This window comes from Somniosus microcephalus, chromosome 29, assembly GCF_052327205.1.
Source record: "Somniosus microcephalus isolate GS21.2 chromosome 29, FLI_Smic_1.0, whole genome shotgun sequence".
Lineage (NCBI taxonomy): Eukaryota > Metazoa > Chordata > Chondrichthyes > Squaliformes > Somniosidae > Somniosus > Somniosus microcephalus.
Window position 1 is genome coordinate 5254616 of NC_141015.1, and position 19883 is coordinate 5274498.

Genomic DNA, 19883 nt, shown 5'->3' on the forward strand with positions numbered 1-19883 from the left:
AGACAGGTAGAGAATGAAATCCACAGTCACTCACCAGAAACTGACAGGTACAGATAACATCCAATGAGAAGCTGATGGGTACAGGACAAAATTGCACTTACATACCAGAAACTGACTGGTATAGGACAAAATCCTGCTCACATAACAAAAACTGACAGGTACAGGACAAAATCACCCTCACATACCAGAAACTGACAGGTATTGGACAAAAACCCCCTCACATAACAAAACTGACAGGTACAGTGGAAAATTCACTCACATACCAGAAACTGACAGGTACTGGACAAAAACCCATGCACATACCAGAAACTGACTGGTACAGGAAAAAACCCCACTCCCATATCAGAAATGGACAGGTAAAGTACAAAATCCCACTCACATAAAAGATAATGGCAGCCACATTACTAAATCTCACCCACATATCAGAAACTGTCAGATACAGAACAAAACCCCAATCATATATCAGAAGCTGATATTTACAGGACAAATCCTCCCTCACATTTCAAAATCTGGCAGGTACAGGTGTTCTGGACATTATGTGACATTCTGGACATTTTTAAATGCAGTAGCACCCTCTGGTGGTGGTTATTGTGTTAGCAGTGTGTTTGTTTGAAACAGAGGTCATTTGACCTTTGTTCCTTTATTCCTGTGAGCGGTCATTTGACCTTCGTACCTTTCTTCCTGTGTAATCCAGGAAGTAGAATTCCAGGAAGAACCTGGCAGTAATGGAGGATTCCATAAGGGATTCACAATCCAATGTAATCTGATTTCATATGTTAGGCCAAGCGCAATATCTGCGAGTATCTTTGTTTGTTAGCATAATAGCAATGTTGTCAGAGTAGTATTTTGATAACACTATGTTTATAAAAGGTTAATATTTGATAGTTATAGAAGTTAGTCCAAATGTTAGTTAGTTATAAAATTAGTCTATTCTACTGTTGTAAATATGTTTATATCTTATGTAATATCGAATGTATAGTACTCAGTTTATGTACAAAACATACTTAATCTTTGTTTACAGTTTCACAAATTTGTTCAAGTAAAGCTTCAAAACAGCAAACGGCTTCATGAAGAATTATTTTTGAATAAGTGTTTAACTTGCTGGATAACTAGGTAGGAGCACGTCTAGCGCGGCCAGTACAGTGAAAAGATAGCAGTGAAAAGCGGAGCAGGAGGAACCCAGAGTAAGCCTTAACCTCGTAGAGCACATCTACCTCACATCAACATGTCAGAAGATAATAACGAAAATGCTTTGCAGCAAGTAGAAGACCTTAAACAGGCAGACAAAACTGTAGAACGTGACAATCGGTCTATAAGCTCTGGTTACTACAGATCGCAAGTTGGTTCACGGTCATCGGGTGGTTCTAGAGTAAGCATAGCCATCGCCAAAGCAAGGGCTAAGCTAGTAGCAGCTCAAGCCAGAGCTGCGCATGCGGACAGTGAAATAGAAATAAATGTAATACAGGCCCGTCTCCAAGCTGAATCACAAGCCGAACAGGCCCGACACCAACATGACCTGGCCCGTTACCAGGTTGAACGACAAGCTGAACGAGCCCATCTCCAAGCCACATTAGACGCTCTGCAGCAACAAAAAGAGATAGATGTGGCATTAGCCGAGACACAAGTATTCAAGGCAATTTTGGAGGGAGCTGTTCCTGAGACAGCTTACAAACCTTTAATTCCTGTTCCATGGCAGAGTCCACGGCAGCGCACCATAGATTACATGAACGACCATGCCGACATACAGTTTACAGAAGAAAGGGATGGAGGCCCGCACATCTCTACAGACGCAAGCACTTTGTATAACATGCCACAAGTTGCCAACCAAGGTCAAAGCAGATGGCGTGCCTCAAGCCACAGAGTCTCCCCCAGCAGAACGGAAGACACGGTGCAGAGGAATAGGATGCCGAATAGAGAAAGTCAGAGGCAAATCCCCTCTCGGTTCCTTGAGACCCCCAACAGAGCCCCTAGCCAAGGCAACCCTGGCATAGGTCCCAGCACCTACGACCTTGCCAAATACCTTGCACGCACCCAGCTGGTGACTTCGGGGTTAATCAAGTTTGATGACAGGCCGGAGAATTATCGGGCTTGGAAGTCCTGCTTCCACGATGCCATATCGGGCTTAGACATGTCGGCAGGAGAAGAGCTCGGCCTCCTTATCAAATGGCTCGGCCCAGAGTCCGCCGGACAGGCCTGCAGGATAAAAGCGGCCAATGTGGGACAGCTGTCAGAGGGGTTGGAGAAGGCTTGGGCGAGGCTGGAAGAAAGCTACTGCTCGCCTGAAGCCATTGAAAGGGCTCTCTTTGACAGGTTGGAGAACTTTCCGAGGTTGACGAGTAAGGAACCCCAGAAGCTCCGCGACCTTGGAGATCTGCTGTCGGAACTCAAAGCCGCAAAGCAGGACGGCTACCTACCCAGTCTATCGTACTTAGACACTTCCAGAGGGGTAAGGCCCATCATTGAGAAGCTTCCATTTAACCTGCAGGAGAAGTGGATAACGTTTGGATCAAAGTTCAAGCTAAAGCACAACGTGGCGTTCCCACCATTCTCTGCATTCGTCAAATTCATCCGTAAAGAAGCCAAAGCCAGGAACGAACCAAGCTTCAACTTCTTCTCCACCCACCCAGCACTTGCCAGAAGAGACAAGTTCGACAGACATGGAAAGACACCAATATCTGTCCACAAAATGCAAGTGTCCTCAACTGAGCACACAAAGATTCAGAAGAAACCTGAGGATATGAGCAAACAATGCCCTATCCACAACAAGCCCCATCCTTTAAAGAAGTGCAGAGGCTTCAGGGAGATGTCCCTGGAAGATCGGAAACAATATCTTAAAGAGAACTTCATATGTTTCAAGTGCTGCTCTTCCACGAGACATCTCGCCAAGAACTGCAAGGTAGATGCAAAATGCACTGAATGTGATAGTGATCGGCACGTTTCAGCACTACACCCAGGCCCAGCCCTTTGGAAGTCAGAGACGCCTCCTCCCACTTCAGAGCACGGCGGGAAGAGAGAGGGAGCTGCTGGTCCAGAGATTACATCCAGGTGCACCGAGGTGTGTGGAGAAGGAGTGAGCGCAAGAGCATGCTCCAAGATATGCCTTGTTAATGTGTACCCTGCAGGATGTCGCCAGGAATCTGAAAAGATGTATGCCATACTAGATGAGCAAAGCAATCGTTCTCTAGCAAGATCCGACTTCTTCAACATCTTCAAGGTCAAAGGAAGTCCGTTGCCTTACACGCTGAAGACATGTGCTGGACTTTCAGAGACAGCTGGCAGGAGGGCCTGCAGTTACGTTGTTGAGTCAGCCAACGGGAAGGTTAGCCTCCCCCTTCCTACACTCATCGAATGTAATCAAGTCCCCGACAACCGTTCTGAGATTCCCACTCCGAATGCAGCTCGTCATCACCGTCATCTGAGATGCATTGCAGACGAGATCCCACCTCTTGATCCAGATGCAAGCATACTTCTGTTGTTGGGAAGAGACATCCTGAGGGTACATAAGATAAGGGAACAGATCAACTGTCCACATGACGCCCCTTTCGCCCAAAGGCTAGACCTCGGCTGGGTCGTTGTTGGAGATGTGTGCCTCAAAGGCGCTCACAAGCCATCTCAGGTGAGCACACTCAAGACTTCCATCTTGGGGAATGGTCGCCCAAGCTACCCTACCCCATGCAGTAGTCAGATCCGTGTGGTGTTTGATTCCAGTGCACCATATCAGGGAGTTTCACCAAATGACGTACTCCTCACAGGGCCCGATCTTAACAGCAGCCTCTTGGGAGTGCTCATGAGATTCAGGGAAGAGCCCGTCGCCATCACTGCTGATATCCAGCACATGTTACATTGCTTCATGGTGAGAGAAGACCACAGAGACTTCCTCCGCTTCCTGTGGTATCGGGACAATGACCCCAATAGAGACATTGTGGACTACAGAATGCGTGTCCATGTCTTTGGGAATAGCCCATCCCCTGCCGTCGCCATATATGGACTAAGGAGGGCTGCCAAGGAAGAAGACGATGAATTTGGCAGTGATGTGAGAGGGTTCATCGAACGAGAGTTCTATGTCGATGACGCACTGAAGTCATTCCCGACCGAAGCAGAGGCCATCAGTACACTCGGATGAGCCCAGGATCTACTTGCACTATCCAACTTCAGGCTGCATAAGATAGCCTCTAACAGACGAGCAGTGATGGAAGCATTCCCCCCTGAAGATCATGCTAAGGACGTCAAGGACCTAGACCTCTTCACTGATGACCTCCCCTTACAGTGTAGCCTAGTGGTGTCGTGGAACATAGCAACAGACACGTTCATGTTCCAAGTCTTATGCGGCAAGAAACACTTCACACGTAGAGGAGTGCTCTCTACAGTCAACAGCCTATACGACCCTCTTGGCTTCTTAGCCCCTGTCACCATACAAGGCAGACTGCTCCTCAGGGAACTCTCCACATGCGCTGAAGAGTGAGATTCACCTCTCCCTGAAGAGATGGAAGCAGAGTGGGACAGATGGAGAGACTCACTCCAAGACTTACAGGAGATCCGAATACCTTGCTGCTATTCATCTTTCTCTCCCTTAAATGCCCAATTCAAAGAGCTTTGTGTCTTTGCAGGCGCATCCGCTAAGGCCATTGCAAGTGTGGCTTATCTGAAGGTCATCACTCAAGAAGGACAAAGCAAAATCAGCTTCGTCTTTGATAGAGGCAAGTTGGTGCCCCAGCCAGACCTCACCATTCCCAGATTGGAACTGTGCATAGCAGATCGCAACCTACCCCCTCACAGAATTCTATGAAAGCTGCATCCTATCATCGACACCGATGGACCGTCTCTGAGGTGGTTCTTCTTTTGTCGCCAGAGGACTCCAGTGACAAGTAGAGTTCGGACTATGTGGAGTCGTTAATGACCCCAGACGGGGAGTGTTCTGGACATTATGTGACATTCTGGACATTTTTACATGCAGTAGCACCCTCTGGTGGTGGTTATTGTGTTAGCAGTGTGTTTGTATGAAACAGAGGTCATTTGACCTTTGTTCCTTTCTTCCTGTAAGAGGTCATTTGACCTTTGTTCCTTTCTTCCTGTAAGAGGTCATTTGACCTTTGTACCTTTCTTCCTGTGTAATCCAGGAAGTAGAATTCCAGGAAGAACCTGGCAGTAATAGAGGATTCCATAAGGGATTCACAATCCAATGTAATCTGATTTCATATATTAGGCCAAGCACAATATCTGTGAGTATCTTTGTTTGTTAGCATAATAGCAACGTTGTCAGAGTAGTATTTTGATAACACTATGTTTATAAAAGGTTAATATTTGATAGTTATAGAAGTTAGTCCAAATGTTAGTTAGTTATACAATTAGTCTATTCTACTGTTGTAAATATGTTTATATCTTATGTAATATCGAATGTATAGTACTCAGTTTATGTACAAAACATAATTTTTCTTTGTTTACATTTTCACAAATTTGTTCAAGTAAAGCTTCAAAATAGCAAACGGCTTCACGAAGAATTATTTTCTTCTAGGAGCAGGTCTAGTGCGGCCAGTACAATAGGACAAAACCACACTCGCATATCAGAAGTTGTCAGGAACAGGTCAAAACCACATTCACAGATGAGAAACTGACAGGAAAAGGTCAAAACCCCACTCACATATCAGAAACTGCCATATACAGGACAAAACCCCACTCACGTACCAGAACCTGACAGGTACAGGACAAAACCCACTCACATACCAGAAACTGACAGGTACAGGACAAAACCCCACTTCCATACCAGAAACTGACAGATACAGGACAAAAACCCACTCACATACCAGAAACTGACAGGTACAGGACAAAACCCCACTCAGCCATGATCTCATTGAATGGCGGAGCAGGCTCGAAGGGCCGAATGGCCTACTCCTGTTCCTATCTCTATGTTTCTATGTACCAGAGGCTGACAGGTACAGGACAAAAACCCACTCACATATCGGAAACTGAGAGATACAGCACAAAACCCACTCATGTACCAGAAGCTGACAGGTACAGGACAAAACCCCACTCACATACCAGAAACTGAGAGGTACAGGGCCAATTCAGACACACATATCAGATACTGACAGGAACAGGACAAAATCCCACACACATTGCAAAAACTGAGAGGCACAGGACAACAACCACACTCACATATCAGAAACTGAGAGATACAGCACAAAACCCACTCACAAACCAGAAACTGATTGGCACAGTACAAAACCCCACTCTGAAACCAGAAAGACAGGTACAGGACAAAACCTGACTCACATATCAGTTACTGACATTTACAGGACAAAGACCGACTCACATGTCAGAAACTGACAGGTACAGGATATAACCCCACTCACATACCAGAAACAGACAGGTACAGGACAAAACCCAAATCACAGATCAGAAACTGACAAGTAAAAGACAAAATCCCACTCACGTATCAGAATCTGACAACTATAGGAAAAATGAACACTAACATAAAGAAACTGCCAGGTACAGGATAAAGCCTCATTCACTTACCAGGAACTAATAGGTACATAACAAAACCCCATTCAGGTACCAGAAACTGAAAGCTAACGGAATAAATGAACACAAACATAAAGAAACTGACAGGTACTGGACAAAACCCCGCTCACATACCAGAAACTGACAGGTACAGGGCCAATCCGACTCACATAGCAGATATGAGACAGTTACAGGACAAGATTCCATGCACATTTCAGAAACTTTGTGGTACAGGAAAAAAACACAAACACATATCTGAAACTGAGAGATACAGCACAAAACCCACTCACAAACCTGAAACTGATTGGTACAGTACAAAACCCCACTGACAAACCAGAAACAGACAGGGAGAGGACAAAACCCGACTCACATATCAGATACTGACATTTACTGGACAAAGATCCACTCACAAACTTGAAACTGAGGGGTACAGGACAAAAGCCCTCTCAAATACCAGAAACTGACAGGTACAGGATATAACCCCATTCACATACCAGAGACTGATAGGTACATGAGAAATCCCAACTCATACGCCAGAAGCTGACAGGTACAGGACAAAACCACACCCACAGATCAGAAACTGACAGCTATAGTACAAAACCCCACTCACATAACAGAACCTGACAGGTACAAGATAAAATTCCTCTCACATACCAGAAGCTGACAGCTAAGGGACAAAAAACCACTCACATACCAGAAAGTGACAGGTACAGGAAAAAAACATACTTACATAGCAGAAACTAACAGGAACAGGACAAAATCCAACTCACATTCTATAAAGTGACAGGTACAGAACAGAACACCACTTACAGACACACTTGCAGACAAGGTAGTGACACCAATTATAGACAAGAAAGTGACAGGTACAGGGCAAAATAACACTCACATCCCAGAAGCTGACAGGTACAGGACAAAACCCCACTGACATACCAGAAACTGACAGGTCCAGGCAAAAAACCCAATCATTTATCAGAAACTGACAGGTGCAGGAAAAAAACACCACCAACATACCAGAGAATGACAGGTAGAGGACAAAGCCCCACTCACATACCCGCGGGGGGCTGAAGGTTTTCCTGGAGAATGTGATCAGGGATGTGGTCACCTACACTGAGCACACCAAGCGCAAGACAGTCACTGCCATGGACGTGGTGTACGCTCTGAAACGGCAGGGCTGCACTCTCTATGGATTCGGCGGCTGAACAACTCGACCCTTTTCACGAAACACAACACAAAGGCTCTTTTAAGAGCCACCCACCACCTCACAGAGAGAGCAGTGACCTGGGAGCGAGGGTAGACAGTTGATTTACATCGTGATCGGTGTAGATCTATATTTTACTCCAAGTTCTATATCTTGGTGTGTGGATGTTTTAAATCAACATAGGCACGATGGGCTGAATGATCTTTATTCACAGAATCGTAGACATTTACGGTACAGAAGGATTCAGCACAATAAATATCTATGCTGCCGAATCCCACTTTCCAGATCTTGGTCATTAGCTTTTCAGTTTATGACACTTCAAGGGCGTAACATGTAGTTTTTAAATATTATGAGGGTTTCTGCCTCTACCTCACTTTCAGGCAGAATGTTCCAGACCCTCAACAACCTATGGGTGAAAAAAGTTCTGCTCAACTCTCCTCTACTTCTTCTACCAATGATTTTAATTCTTTACCCCCTGGTGATTGATCTCTCTGCTAAGGGAAATAGGTCTTTCCTGTCCACTCTATGTAGGCCCTTCATATACACATCAATCAAGTCTCCTCTCGGCCTGCTAATGTGTGGAATCGTTCTGTGATTCTATAAAAGGACGATATCCCGAATGAATAATTCGGCTATATTAATGCTGAGACTTCCTCTGAAAAGAGCCGTTGCTTTGTTTTGTGCTTTTACAGTGCGTTGTGAAATTTATTTGCTATTGGCCAGCTCCCGGGCAGCACCAGGCTCACGGCGGTCGGGATGTGTGGACACAATCCGCACTCTCCAAACTATTGGAGTTTGTTGCCATCTCCTGGCCGCCAGCCAGTGGTGGAACAGGAAAACAATTCATCAGTAACTATTTTAAACTGGAGAGAAATAACCTGAACATCTTGTTTCCGTTCAGTCGAAAATGATTGCAAAGTGTTTTACACGTCCTGACTAAAGCTCCGAAGGCCTATGGCGAATGATCTGTAAATACAGCGTCTAACATTTTAAAATTAGGGCGATGAATTTATCGTGGTGTGGCTCGCTGCCCTCCCTCGCGAGTTATTTGAAGTTCGATTCGAGGCATCGCAACCAGGCTCCTGTTAACACAGTTTAGGTCACCCTATCGCAGTTTATAGTAGATGCATTGCTGGTCATCTTCCAAAATTCTATAGGCTCTGGAAAAGTTCCCATGGATTGGAGGATAGCTAATGTATCCCCACTATTTAAAAAAGGTGGCAGAGATAAAATGGGGAATTACAGACCGGTAATCCTGACATCGGTAGTGGGGAAATGCTAGAATCCATTCTAAAAATGTAAAAGCAGTGCACATAGAAAACAGTGACAGGATAGGACAAAGTCAACATGGATTTACAAAATGTAACTCGTGCTTGACTAATCTACTGGAATTTTTTGAGTATGTAACTGCTAGAATAGATAAATGAGAACCAGTGAATGTGGTGTATTTGGACTTTCAGAAGGCTTTCGATAAGGTCCCGCATAAGAGATTGGCGTGCATAGTTAAAGCACATGGGATTGGGGGGTAAGGTACTGTCTATGATAGAGAACTGGTTGGCAGACAGGAAGCAAAGAGTAGGAATAAACGGGTCTTTTTCCGAGAGGCAGGCAGTGACTAGTGGGGAACTGCAGGGATCGGTGCTAGGACCCCAGCTATTCACAATATATATAAATGATCTAGACGAGGGAACTAGATGTCATATCTCCAAGTTTGCAGATGACACAAAGCTGGGTGGGCGCTTGTGATGTGAGGAGGATGCGGAGAAACTCCAGTATGATTTGGACAGGTTGGGTGATTGGGCAGATGTATGGCAAATGCAGTATAATGTGGGTAAATGCGAGGTTATCCATTTTGGTATCAAAAACAGGAAGGCAGATTATTAACTGAATGGCAATAGATTGGAAGAAGGGGAAGTGCAACGAGACCTGGGTGTCCTTGTGCACCAGTCGCTGAAGGTAAGCAATTAGGTGCAGCAGGCGGTTAAGAAGGCAAATGGTATGTTGGCCTTCGTAGCAGGAGGGTTCGAGTACAGGAACAAGAATGTCTTGCTGCAGTTGTACAGGGTGAGACCACACCTTGAGTATTGTGTGCAGTTTTGGTCGCCTTATCTGAGGAAGGCCGTTCTTGCCATGGAGAGAGTGCAGCGGAGATTCACCAGATTGATACCTGGGATGGCAGGAATGACGTATAAAGAGAGATTGGGTCGATTAGGTTTATACTCGCTAGAGTTTAGAAGAATGAGAGGTGATCTCATTGGAACTTATAAAATTCTAACAGGACTAGACAGACTTGATGCAGGAAGGATGTTTCCGATGGTGGGGGAGTCCAGGACCAGGGATCACAATCTAAGGATAAGGGGTAAGCCATTTAGGACTGAGATGAGGAGGAATTTCTTCACCCAGAGAGTGGTGAACCTGTGGAATTCTCTACCACAGAAGGTAGTTGAGGCCAATTCATTAAATATAATCAAGAAGGAGTTAGATATATTTCTTAAGGTTAAAGGGATCAAGGGATATGGGGAGAAAGCAGGGACAGGGTACTGAATTTGGATGATCAGCCATGATCTCATGAAATGGCGGATCAGGCTCGAGGGGCCAAATGGCCTACCACTGCTCCTATAGAGTCATAGAGTCATAGAGTTTTACAGCACAGAAAGAGGCCCTTTGGCCCATCGTGTCTGCGCCGCCCATCCATCCCTGTCCAGTCTAATCCCATTTTCCAGCATTTGGTCCATAGCCTTGTATGCAATGGCATTTCAAGTGCTCATCCAAATGCTTCTTGAATGTTGTGAGGGTTCCTGCCTCCACCACCTTTTCAGGCATTGAGTTCCACATTCCAACCACCCTCTGGGTGAAAAAGTTCCTCCTCAAATCCCCTCTAAATCTCCTGCCCCTTACCCTGAATCTATGCCCCCTTGTTATTGACCCCCCCACTAAGGGGAAAAGTTCCTCTTTATCTACCCTATCTATGCCCCTCATTATTTTGTACACCTCAATCAGGTCCCCCCTCAGCCTTCTCTGCTCCAAGGAAAACAACTCCAGCCTGTCCAGCCTCTCTTCATAGCTGAGGCGCTCCATCCCAGGTAACATCCTGGTGAATCTTCTCTGCACCCTCTCCAAAGCAATCACATCCTTCCTATAGTGAGGCGACCAGAACTGCACACAGTACTCCAGCTGTGGCCTCACCAGCATTTTGTACAGCTCCATCATAACCTCCCTGCTCTTATATTCTATGCCTCAGCTAATGAAGGCAAGTATCCCATATGCCTTTTTAACCACCTTATCTACCTGCTCCGCTGCCTTCAGGGATCTATGTACATGTACACCAAGGTCCCTCTGACCCTCTGTACTTCCTAGGGTCCTACCACTCATTGTGTATTCCCTTGCCTTATTTGTCCATCCAAAATGCATCACCTCGCACTTTTCAGGGTTAAATTCCATTTGCCACTTTTCCGCCCATCTGACCAACCCGTTTATATCGTCCTGTAGCCGAAGGCTTTCCTCCTCGCAATTTACCACCCCACCAATTTTCATGTCATCTGCGAACTTACTGATCATACCTTTTACATTCTCATCCAAATCATTTATGTAGATCACAAACAATAAGGGACCCAGCACCGATCCCTGAGGTACCCCACTGGACACAGGCTTCCAGTCACAAAAGCAACCTTCGACCATCACCCTCTGCCTCCTGCCACTCAGCCAGTTTAGGATCCAACGCGCCAAGGCACCCTGGATCCCATGGGCTCTTACCTTCTTGACCAGTCTCCTATGCGGGACTTTGTCAAAAGCTTTACTGAAGTCCATGTAAACCACATCCACAGCATTTCCCTCATCCACCCCACTAGTCACCCCCTCGAAAAATTCGATCAGATTTGTTAGACATGATTTACCCTTGACAAAGCCATGCTGACTATCCCCGATTAATCCTTGCCTCTCCAAGTGGAGATTAATTTTGTCCCTCAGAATTTTTTCCAATAATTTCCCCACCACAGATGTTAGACTCACTGGCCTGTAATTCCCTGGTTTATCCCTGCTACCTTTCTTGAATAATGGTACTACGTTAGCTGTTCTCCAGTCCTCTGGTACATCCCCTGTGGCCAGAGAGGTTCTGAAAATTAGTGTCAGAGCCCCTGCAATCTCCTCCCTTGCCTCCCACAGCAGCCTGGGATACATCTCGTCCGGGCCTGGGGATTTATCCACTTTTTGGCCCGCTAAAACCGCTAGCACCTCCTCCCTCTCGATGCTAATATGTTCAAGTATGTCACAGTCCCCTTGCCCGATTTCTATGTCTGCATCGTCTTTCTCCATAGTGAACACAGATGCAAAAAAATCATTTAAAACCCCGCCTACATCCTCTGGCTCTACACAGATTGCCACTTTGGTCCCTAATGGGCCCTACCCTTTCCCTGGTTATCCTCTTGCCCTTAATATACTTATAAAACATCTTAGGATTTTCCTTTATTTTGCTCGCCAGTGTTATTTCATGGCCCCTCCTCGCCCTCCTAATTTCTTTTTTAAGTATGCCCCTGCACTTTTTATACTCCTCTAGGGCTTCTTCTGTCTTTAGTCTTTTGTAACTGCCAAAAGCCCCCCTTTTATTTCTTCTATGTTTCTATGTTTCCCTTTGTTCTCAGACCCGTTCATTTACAGCGCCTGCCGACGAATTAAGAGCTTGTTCTACGGGTAAGACTCAGATTCCAGTCACATCGTTCTCTCTCAAGGCATTTTCAGGTTTTAAAAATAACTGTTGGGGGGTTTATTAACCCGAGACTTCTTGCAGTGTAACAGCCCAGAATGGGAGTTCTAGCAGAGACCGGAACGGGGGCAGTTTGAACACTGTCCCTCTTCTCTTTTCACAGGGCTCCCGGTTCTGTTTTCACTCCCGCCTGTGCAAAGGATCGATCGATAATTATTGAAACCTCACTTTTACAAAGATTGAGCTGGAATGTGTCCGCTTACAGAACCAATGGGGGTTGAATCCCGCCCGTTACATTCTGAAATTAAACAGGCTGATTGTCACAGCCCGGACTGTGCAAGGGAAATATGGAATAAGACAAACGGGAATAAAACGTGCTTGGAAATCTTTGGCTAATGGTGAATTTATTTATTAACATATAATAATCATCAATTTAAAAATTATTGGCGGGCTTTTGAAATTTCAAAAATCGTTGGAGGTCTGACTGTTGAGGCAGTTATTTCCGCCCTCTTTTCATTGGTGGGAAAAGCAGACTGTGATTGGTCACCGGAAAACACCAATGAAATTCACCACAGTGCGACCAATCACAAGAACGCTGTCTGCATTCCTCCAGAAGGTATAAGAAGGGCAGATGTGGGAGGAGATTTTCATTCTTTCTCTGACCGTGTTGATTGTGGAAATGTCTGGAAGAGGAAAAACCAGCGGTAAAGCTCGGGCCAAAGCCAAGTCTCGCTCATCCCGGGCCGGACTGCAGTTCCCTGTGGGCCGTGTTCACAGGCACCTGCGAAAGGGCAACTATGCTCAGCGTGTGGGTGCCGGAGCCCCGGTCTACATGGCTGCTGTGCTCGAGTATCTGACCGCTGAAATTCTGGAGCTGGCCGGCAACGCTGCCCGCGACAACAAGAAGACCCGCATCATCCCCAGACACCTGCAGCTGGCCATCCGCAACGACGAGGAGCTCAACAAGCTGCTGGGAGGGGTGACCATCGCTCAGGGCGGGGTGCTGCCTAATATCCAGGCGGTGCTGCTGCCCAAGAAAACCAGCACTGCCAGCTCCAAGAACAAGTAAAGCGCACAAGATTCAATCTAATAACCCAAAGGCTCTTTTCAGAGCCACCCACATTATCTTTGAAAGGGCTGGTTACTGTTCTGTTCTATGCGTCACAATTATACCAGATCTGATTTAATATGTTAAATCTTAAAATCTACTTTGAAAATCATTTGCCACAGTTTTGCCCATTAAGTTATCTATTCACCACTCATCTGACAATGAAACGCTGCCACATAGTAACAGAGTGAGATACAATTGCTATCCTGTATGAACGAATACTCGATCACTCACATGCAGTACCAGTGAGTGAGTGGTAGTGCTTTTCCTATACTCACCTATCAATTCGACACTGACAGTACCAGAGAGTGACAGATACAGTATCTATCCCATATTCAGCAGTGAATCCCACATTGGCACATAGTACCAGAATGACAGAGGAAGTGTCTATCCCACACTCAATGATCAACCACACTGTTCACACTAGAATCGGGTGAGCGCGTCCATCTGCATTTAATGGTTCGAGAGCAAAATACTGCGGATGGCAGCTGTCTCACATTCTGCCAGCGCATTTCACACCTAATCTAGAGCTGTCTTTTGTCTCCACTAGTCCTATCACCATCTCGTCTCGTTTTGAATACCTCTTAATATCTCTTCTCTTTTGTTGTCTCCCAGCCCCTTAATCTATTTCATTCCCAGTGCCTCTTTAGTCTTGATAAAGGGTTTTGACCCGAAACGTTGACTCTAATTTATTTCCACGGATGTTGCCTGGCCTGCTGAGTTTTTCCAGCATTTAATGGTTGTTTGGAGTTTTCAGCTGGACCAATAAACTACTTGGCAATGGTTTTAAGCGGAACATAAACAGGGTACTCAGGTATCTGTCGAAATCAAAATGGTTTCTGCTGAATCATTGTCTCTTGTTGCAGCACTCACTGTCAGCCAGGAGATGGCACCAACCTCTAATAGTTTGGAGAGTGCGGATTGTGTCCACACATCCAGACCGCCGTGAGTCTGGTGCTGTCCGGGGAGCTGGCCAAGCACGGGGTGGCCAAGAACGCCAGCTCCAAGTAAAACTCCACAATTTACTGACAAAAAAAAACACAACGGCTCGTTTGAAAGCCACCCACAGCCTCTCTGAAGGAGCCGCCTGTTTAATGCACTGATTTCGTCAGTTTATTCATTCCGGCTAACATCCTATCAATCTGGTGATGACATTATCAGACAAATAGGGAAACTGCCGCATTTTAAAATCTGTCTCTGTCGAATTTATTAATTATAAATAAAAATATTTATTTTTTTGAATTTAGCGGATTGTTTCAAGATTAATTTATAAATTCTTCAATTGAGGCCAATAGTTATTTTTGTTAAGGTAATGAGATTTCAATCAAGCGACCAATCCGAAGTAGCCTCAGGTTACAGCGGGCTCCGAGAGTTAGAACTGGAGACATTACAGTCCATCCAATGACTTTACTTCAACCCTTGAATTTCACAATCCCCGACAGTTCCCTGTGGGCCGTGTTCACAGACTCCTGCGAAAGGGCAACTACGCTGAGCATGTGGGTGCCGGAGCCCCGGTGTACATGGCTGCTGTGCTCGAGTATCTGACCACTGAAATCCTGGAGCTGGCCGGCAACGCGGCCCGGGACAACAAGAAGACCCGCATCATCCCCAGACACCTGCAGCTGGCCATCCGCAACGACGAGGAGCTCAACAAGCTGCTGGGAAAGGTGACCATCGCTCAGGGCGGGGTGCTGCCTAATATCCAGGCGGTGCTGCTGCCCAAGAAAACCAGCACTGCTAGCTCCAAGAGCAAGTGAAGCGCACAAGATTCATTCTAATAACCCAAAGGCTCTTTTCAGAGCCAACCACATTATTTTTGAAAGGGATGGTTACTGTTCTGTTCGATGGGTCACAATTATCTCAGATGTAAATTAGCATGTTAAATCTTAAGTTATACTTTGAAATTCACAGATTTGTCGATTAAGTTATCTATCCACCACTCACCTGACAATCAAACGCTGCCACACCGTAACAGATACAATTGGTATCCTGTATGAACGAATATTCCCTCACTCACAAGCAGTACTAGTGAGTGAGCGGCAGCCGGAACGAGGTGACTCGGGGAGCCCGAGCGGCGAACGAGACACGGACCGATCGGCGGCCGCAGTCCAGCACCCGAGCGACGACCGCAGTCCAGCACCCGAACGGCGAACGAGGCACAGCCCGAGCGGCGGCTGGGCTAGAAAGCCCGGGAAAGGCCCGAGGAGCCAGGCCCAGAGATCTCTGAGGAGAAGGGGAGCAACCAGAAGGCTTCCAGAAGCAAACCAAGACTGTGAGTACAGGGCCCAGGGAGGGAGACTGAAGCCAGGGAAAGGCCCGAGGAGCCAGGCCGAGACAGAGGCACAGAGACCTCTGAGGGGGAGGGGAACAGCCCGAAGGCACCGGGAAACAGCGGCTCACAGACCCAGACCTGAGAAGGGTGTACCCAGAAGCCGAGGCCCAGGGACCACGGGGTCGGAGAGGGGGACCGGGAAAGTTCGCGAACAGGGAGAGGGAAACACCAAACCCGGGGCCCCAGAAAAGCTTATTCTAAGATCAACAATACTTTACCAAAAATGAGCGAATCAGAAGATCCACAACAGCCCCGCTTCCAGATTCCCCCCAACACCGCAAAAAAAGCTATAAAAGCGATCAAGCATGAGCAGATGAGAGAAAAACCAGAAACACTTTTTGCTGACTGTTACAACAATGGGACAAAAAGTAACCTCATTTTCTACTCAGATCAGCCAGTGGCTTGGATCACAGCAATAAAATCACACTATACCAATGTTAAGCTAGAAAATACCGCAAATGGGTCCATAATGAAAATTAACACACCAGGAGACAGTTCAACTACGACGGTCAACGCGTACAATACCGGAACAATATTAGTGCAAGGCAACCTCGACAAATTTGCAACGGCCTTCAGGACACTGAAAAAATTAACTAAGGGGGGAAGGAACAGCCCCAGAGTGGCCCGCACTCCCCCCAACATTGACAACTTACCAGGAGAAAATCTGCCTGGTCAGGAGGTGAACGAGCCACACAGTTCAAACCAGACACTAACCCCGGGGAACCACAGCCACACGATACAACTGACAAACCCCAGCATAACTACCAGGGAGGAAGCCACACATAGTCCCCCTACCATTCCCAGCTCACCAAGAGAAGAGCAGCATAGCCAGGAAGTGAGTGAGCCCTCCAGGGCCGACCAGCCTAGCCAGGAAGTGAGTGAGCCTTCCAGGGCCGACCAGACACATACCCCGGGATCACACAGCCAGATACAACCAAAAGATAAATTTAATCAATTAGAGATAGAGATGGTTAAACTTAGAGAGGACTTCCTCAAAATGAATGACGATCAAAATCAGGAGAGGGAGAGACACAAGAGAGAGCTGAAGCTACTTGAGAACCAGGTGAATCTACTTAGGAATCAGGTGAAAGAGCTGCAGGAAAAAGAAGAGAGCCATAGAGGAGAGATAACACCATTAGACCAGCAACCAGAGGCTAGAGATAAGACAAGACAGAGCCGGACGGAACGGCTGCACTCCCACACGGAACAAAAGCAACAGACACACAATACAAGGGGTGCCACACAGACCGACCAGCATACTGATTCGCAATCTTCCCCCACCACCGTGGAACCACAAGCGGGCCGCTCACAAGAGGTACGCACACACCAGACACCCCAGCCCAGCACACACACTATGAATCCAAGCGAAAGCCACCAGACAGTAAACACAAACAAGGCTGACGTCGTAATACTCATAGACTCAAATGGGAAATTTCTATGGGAGAAAAAGCTATTCCCTAGAAGTAAAGTAGAAAAGATCTGGTGCCCAACAACAAACAGAGCCATGGGATGGCTGACCAAAGCCAGATTAGGCTCCCCCCAACACATAATAATACACACGGGCACAAATGACCTAAAGACCCAACAGAAAGAAGTAGCAACATCGCTCAGAGCAATGATTAGGAAAGCAAGCAGTACATTTCCAAACACTAGAATCACTGTTTCCACAATATTGCCGAGAACAGACTTCAACAACAACACAATTCATGAGATAAATGCCAGCATAGCAAGAGACTGCGAATCAAACCACAACGTACACCTGGCCCAACACCCCACCCTCGATGAGGAATGTCTTTACGACCACGTCCACATCCAAAGGCAAAGAATATCGATCTTTGCTAAAGCCCTGAAGGACGTCGCTTTTAACCGGGTCCATACCCAGACTCCAAGAGGACCCCCCCCGACCACCAGAGATCAGCGGGGTACATATCAGGAACACTACAAGGACCACCAACACACCAACCGAGACCAGAGAGGATCCCCATGCAAAACAACAATATCAGACCTGCACCACTCCTGTCCCACAGGGGAATAGGACTGCTCCCAGCCAGACAGAGGGAGAGATGCACAGGACGTACGCAATACCTCAGACAGAAACAATCCATTAAGAGACAATAAGCAGATGTGCAGCAGCATCTACTTCCGCCTTATGGATCAAGGACTAATTAATAGAAAGAACTGTAACCAAATTGTATTAACTTTTGTAGACAACTGATGTGATCTTTTTTTTCCCACACTTAGACACGACAAACACGTACCACTCTTTAACCTATCATAGTAAAAGATCAAACTTAACATGAAATCCTTATATATTTCGACCTGGAATATCCAAGGTCTACGCTCTTCACTGCGAGAAGTGAAAAGTAGGACCCCAGAGTTCACAGATGAAACTAAAGACCTAGATATTATCATTTTACAGGAAACTTGGTATAAAGGAAAAGGACACACTGGCTGTCCCCAAGGGTACACTGAGCTGGTGGTCCCCTCCAATAAATTACCAAGTGTAACCCAAGGCAGAGACTCCGGAGGCATACTGATCTGGTTTAAAACAGAACTTAAGAATTACATCAAATTTATAAAAAAGGGCGAAAACCATATGTGGCTCAAACTTGAGAGGGAGATTATCTCAAACACCCAAGATGTTTACATTTGTGCACTTTATATCCCTCCAATCGATTCCCCGTACTTTAAAGAGGACACCTTCTCCAACATGGAGGGGGAAATTATCCAATACCAGGCCCAGGGGAACGTGTTGATCTGTGGGGACCTCAATTCAAGAACGGGTGAAGAACCAGACTTCACCAATAATCAGGGAAACAATTACGTTTTCAGGAATAACCACTTTGACATCCCTTCCCTTCCATACAGGCATAACTGCGACAAGCAGTCAAATACCAACGGAAAACAGCTACTACAGCTCTGTCGAAACCTGGGTCTGTACATTATCAATGGTAGGTTCATAGGAGACCTCCTAGGAAGATCGACCTATTGCTCACCTCTTGGCTGCAGCACAGTAGACTATATGATTACAGACTTAGACCCATCCTCTTTCAGAGCATTCACAGTCAAACCACAAACAACACTGTCAGATCACAGTCAAATTACTATGTTCCTCAAAAAGACAGAAACAAACAACATAGAAACACAACCCAGTAAACTGTACAACACCAAAAAATCGTACAGATGGGCCAAAAACGACACGGAAAAATACCAGAAAACAATTAGCAATGCATCAACTCAAGCTCTCTTAGACAGCTTTCTGGATAACATATACACTCACAATAAAGAAGGCGTAAACCGGGCAGTTAGTAAACTAAACAATATTTTTGATAATTTGGCAACAAATGCAAACTTGAAAGCTCGCAAGAACAAACCCAAAACAAAAAACTATGAAAAATGGTTTGACCGAGATTGCCATAACATGAGGAAAAAACTTAGAAAAATATCAAACCAAAAACACAGACATCCAGAAAACGAGGAACTACGCCTTACTTATTGTCAGACACTAACACAATACAGAAACACACTCAGAACCAAAAAAGAGCAATATATTAAGAATACACTCAGCTCCATGGAGGAATCCATTGATTCCAATTGTTTCTGGGAAAACTTGAAAACACTACACAAAAAACAACACGACGATTTGGCCATTCAAAATGGGGACACATGGGTAAACCACTTTGAAAAATTATACCAGAAAAACACACTAAGACCAGAGCAACACCAAATATGCAAAAAACTGAAAAAACTAGAAATGGCCATAAAAGATAACCAAAACCCGCTGGACGCCATAATAACAGAAAAAGAACTTCTTGAAAAACTCAAGGACCTGCGACCAGGAAAAGCCTGCGGGACAGACGGCATACTAAACGAGATGATTAAACACACAGACAACAAAATGAAACTGGCTATCCTAAAACTCTTCAACTTGGTTCTGAGTGTTGGTTATTTCCCTGATATCTGGAACAAAGGACTCATAACGCCCATATACAAAAGTGGGGACAAAATTGACCCAAACAACTATCGAGGCATCTGTGTAAACAGTAAC

General features: G+C 45.8%; 2 protein-coding genes across 2 annotated transcripts; both read left to right on the plus strand.

The window, feature by feature from the left end:
* The first annotated feature begins 13066 nt into the window (after positions 1 to 13066).
* LOC147098362 (histone H2A-like) lies at positions 13067 to 13489 on the plus strand. The gene has a single exon (XM_085970016.1). It carries the CDS (start codon positions 13075 to 13077, stop codon positions 13462 to 13464), a length of 390 nt encoding a protein of 129 aa, XP_085826142.1. The 5' UTR covers positions 13067 to 13074; the 3' UTR covers positions 13465 to 13489.
* Positions 13490 to 14951: 1462 nt separating this feature from the next.
* On the plus strand, positions 14952 to 15476 carry LOC147098363 (histone H2A type 2-C-like). Its single transcript, XM_085970017.1, has one exon. It carries the CDS (start codon positions 15024 to 15026, stop codon positions 15258 to 15260), a length of 237 nt encoding a protein of 78 aa, XP_085826143.1. The 5' UTR covers positions 14952 to 15023; the 3' UTR covers positions 15261 to 15476.
* The last annotated feature ends 4407 nt before the right edge of the window (positions 15477 to 19883 follow it).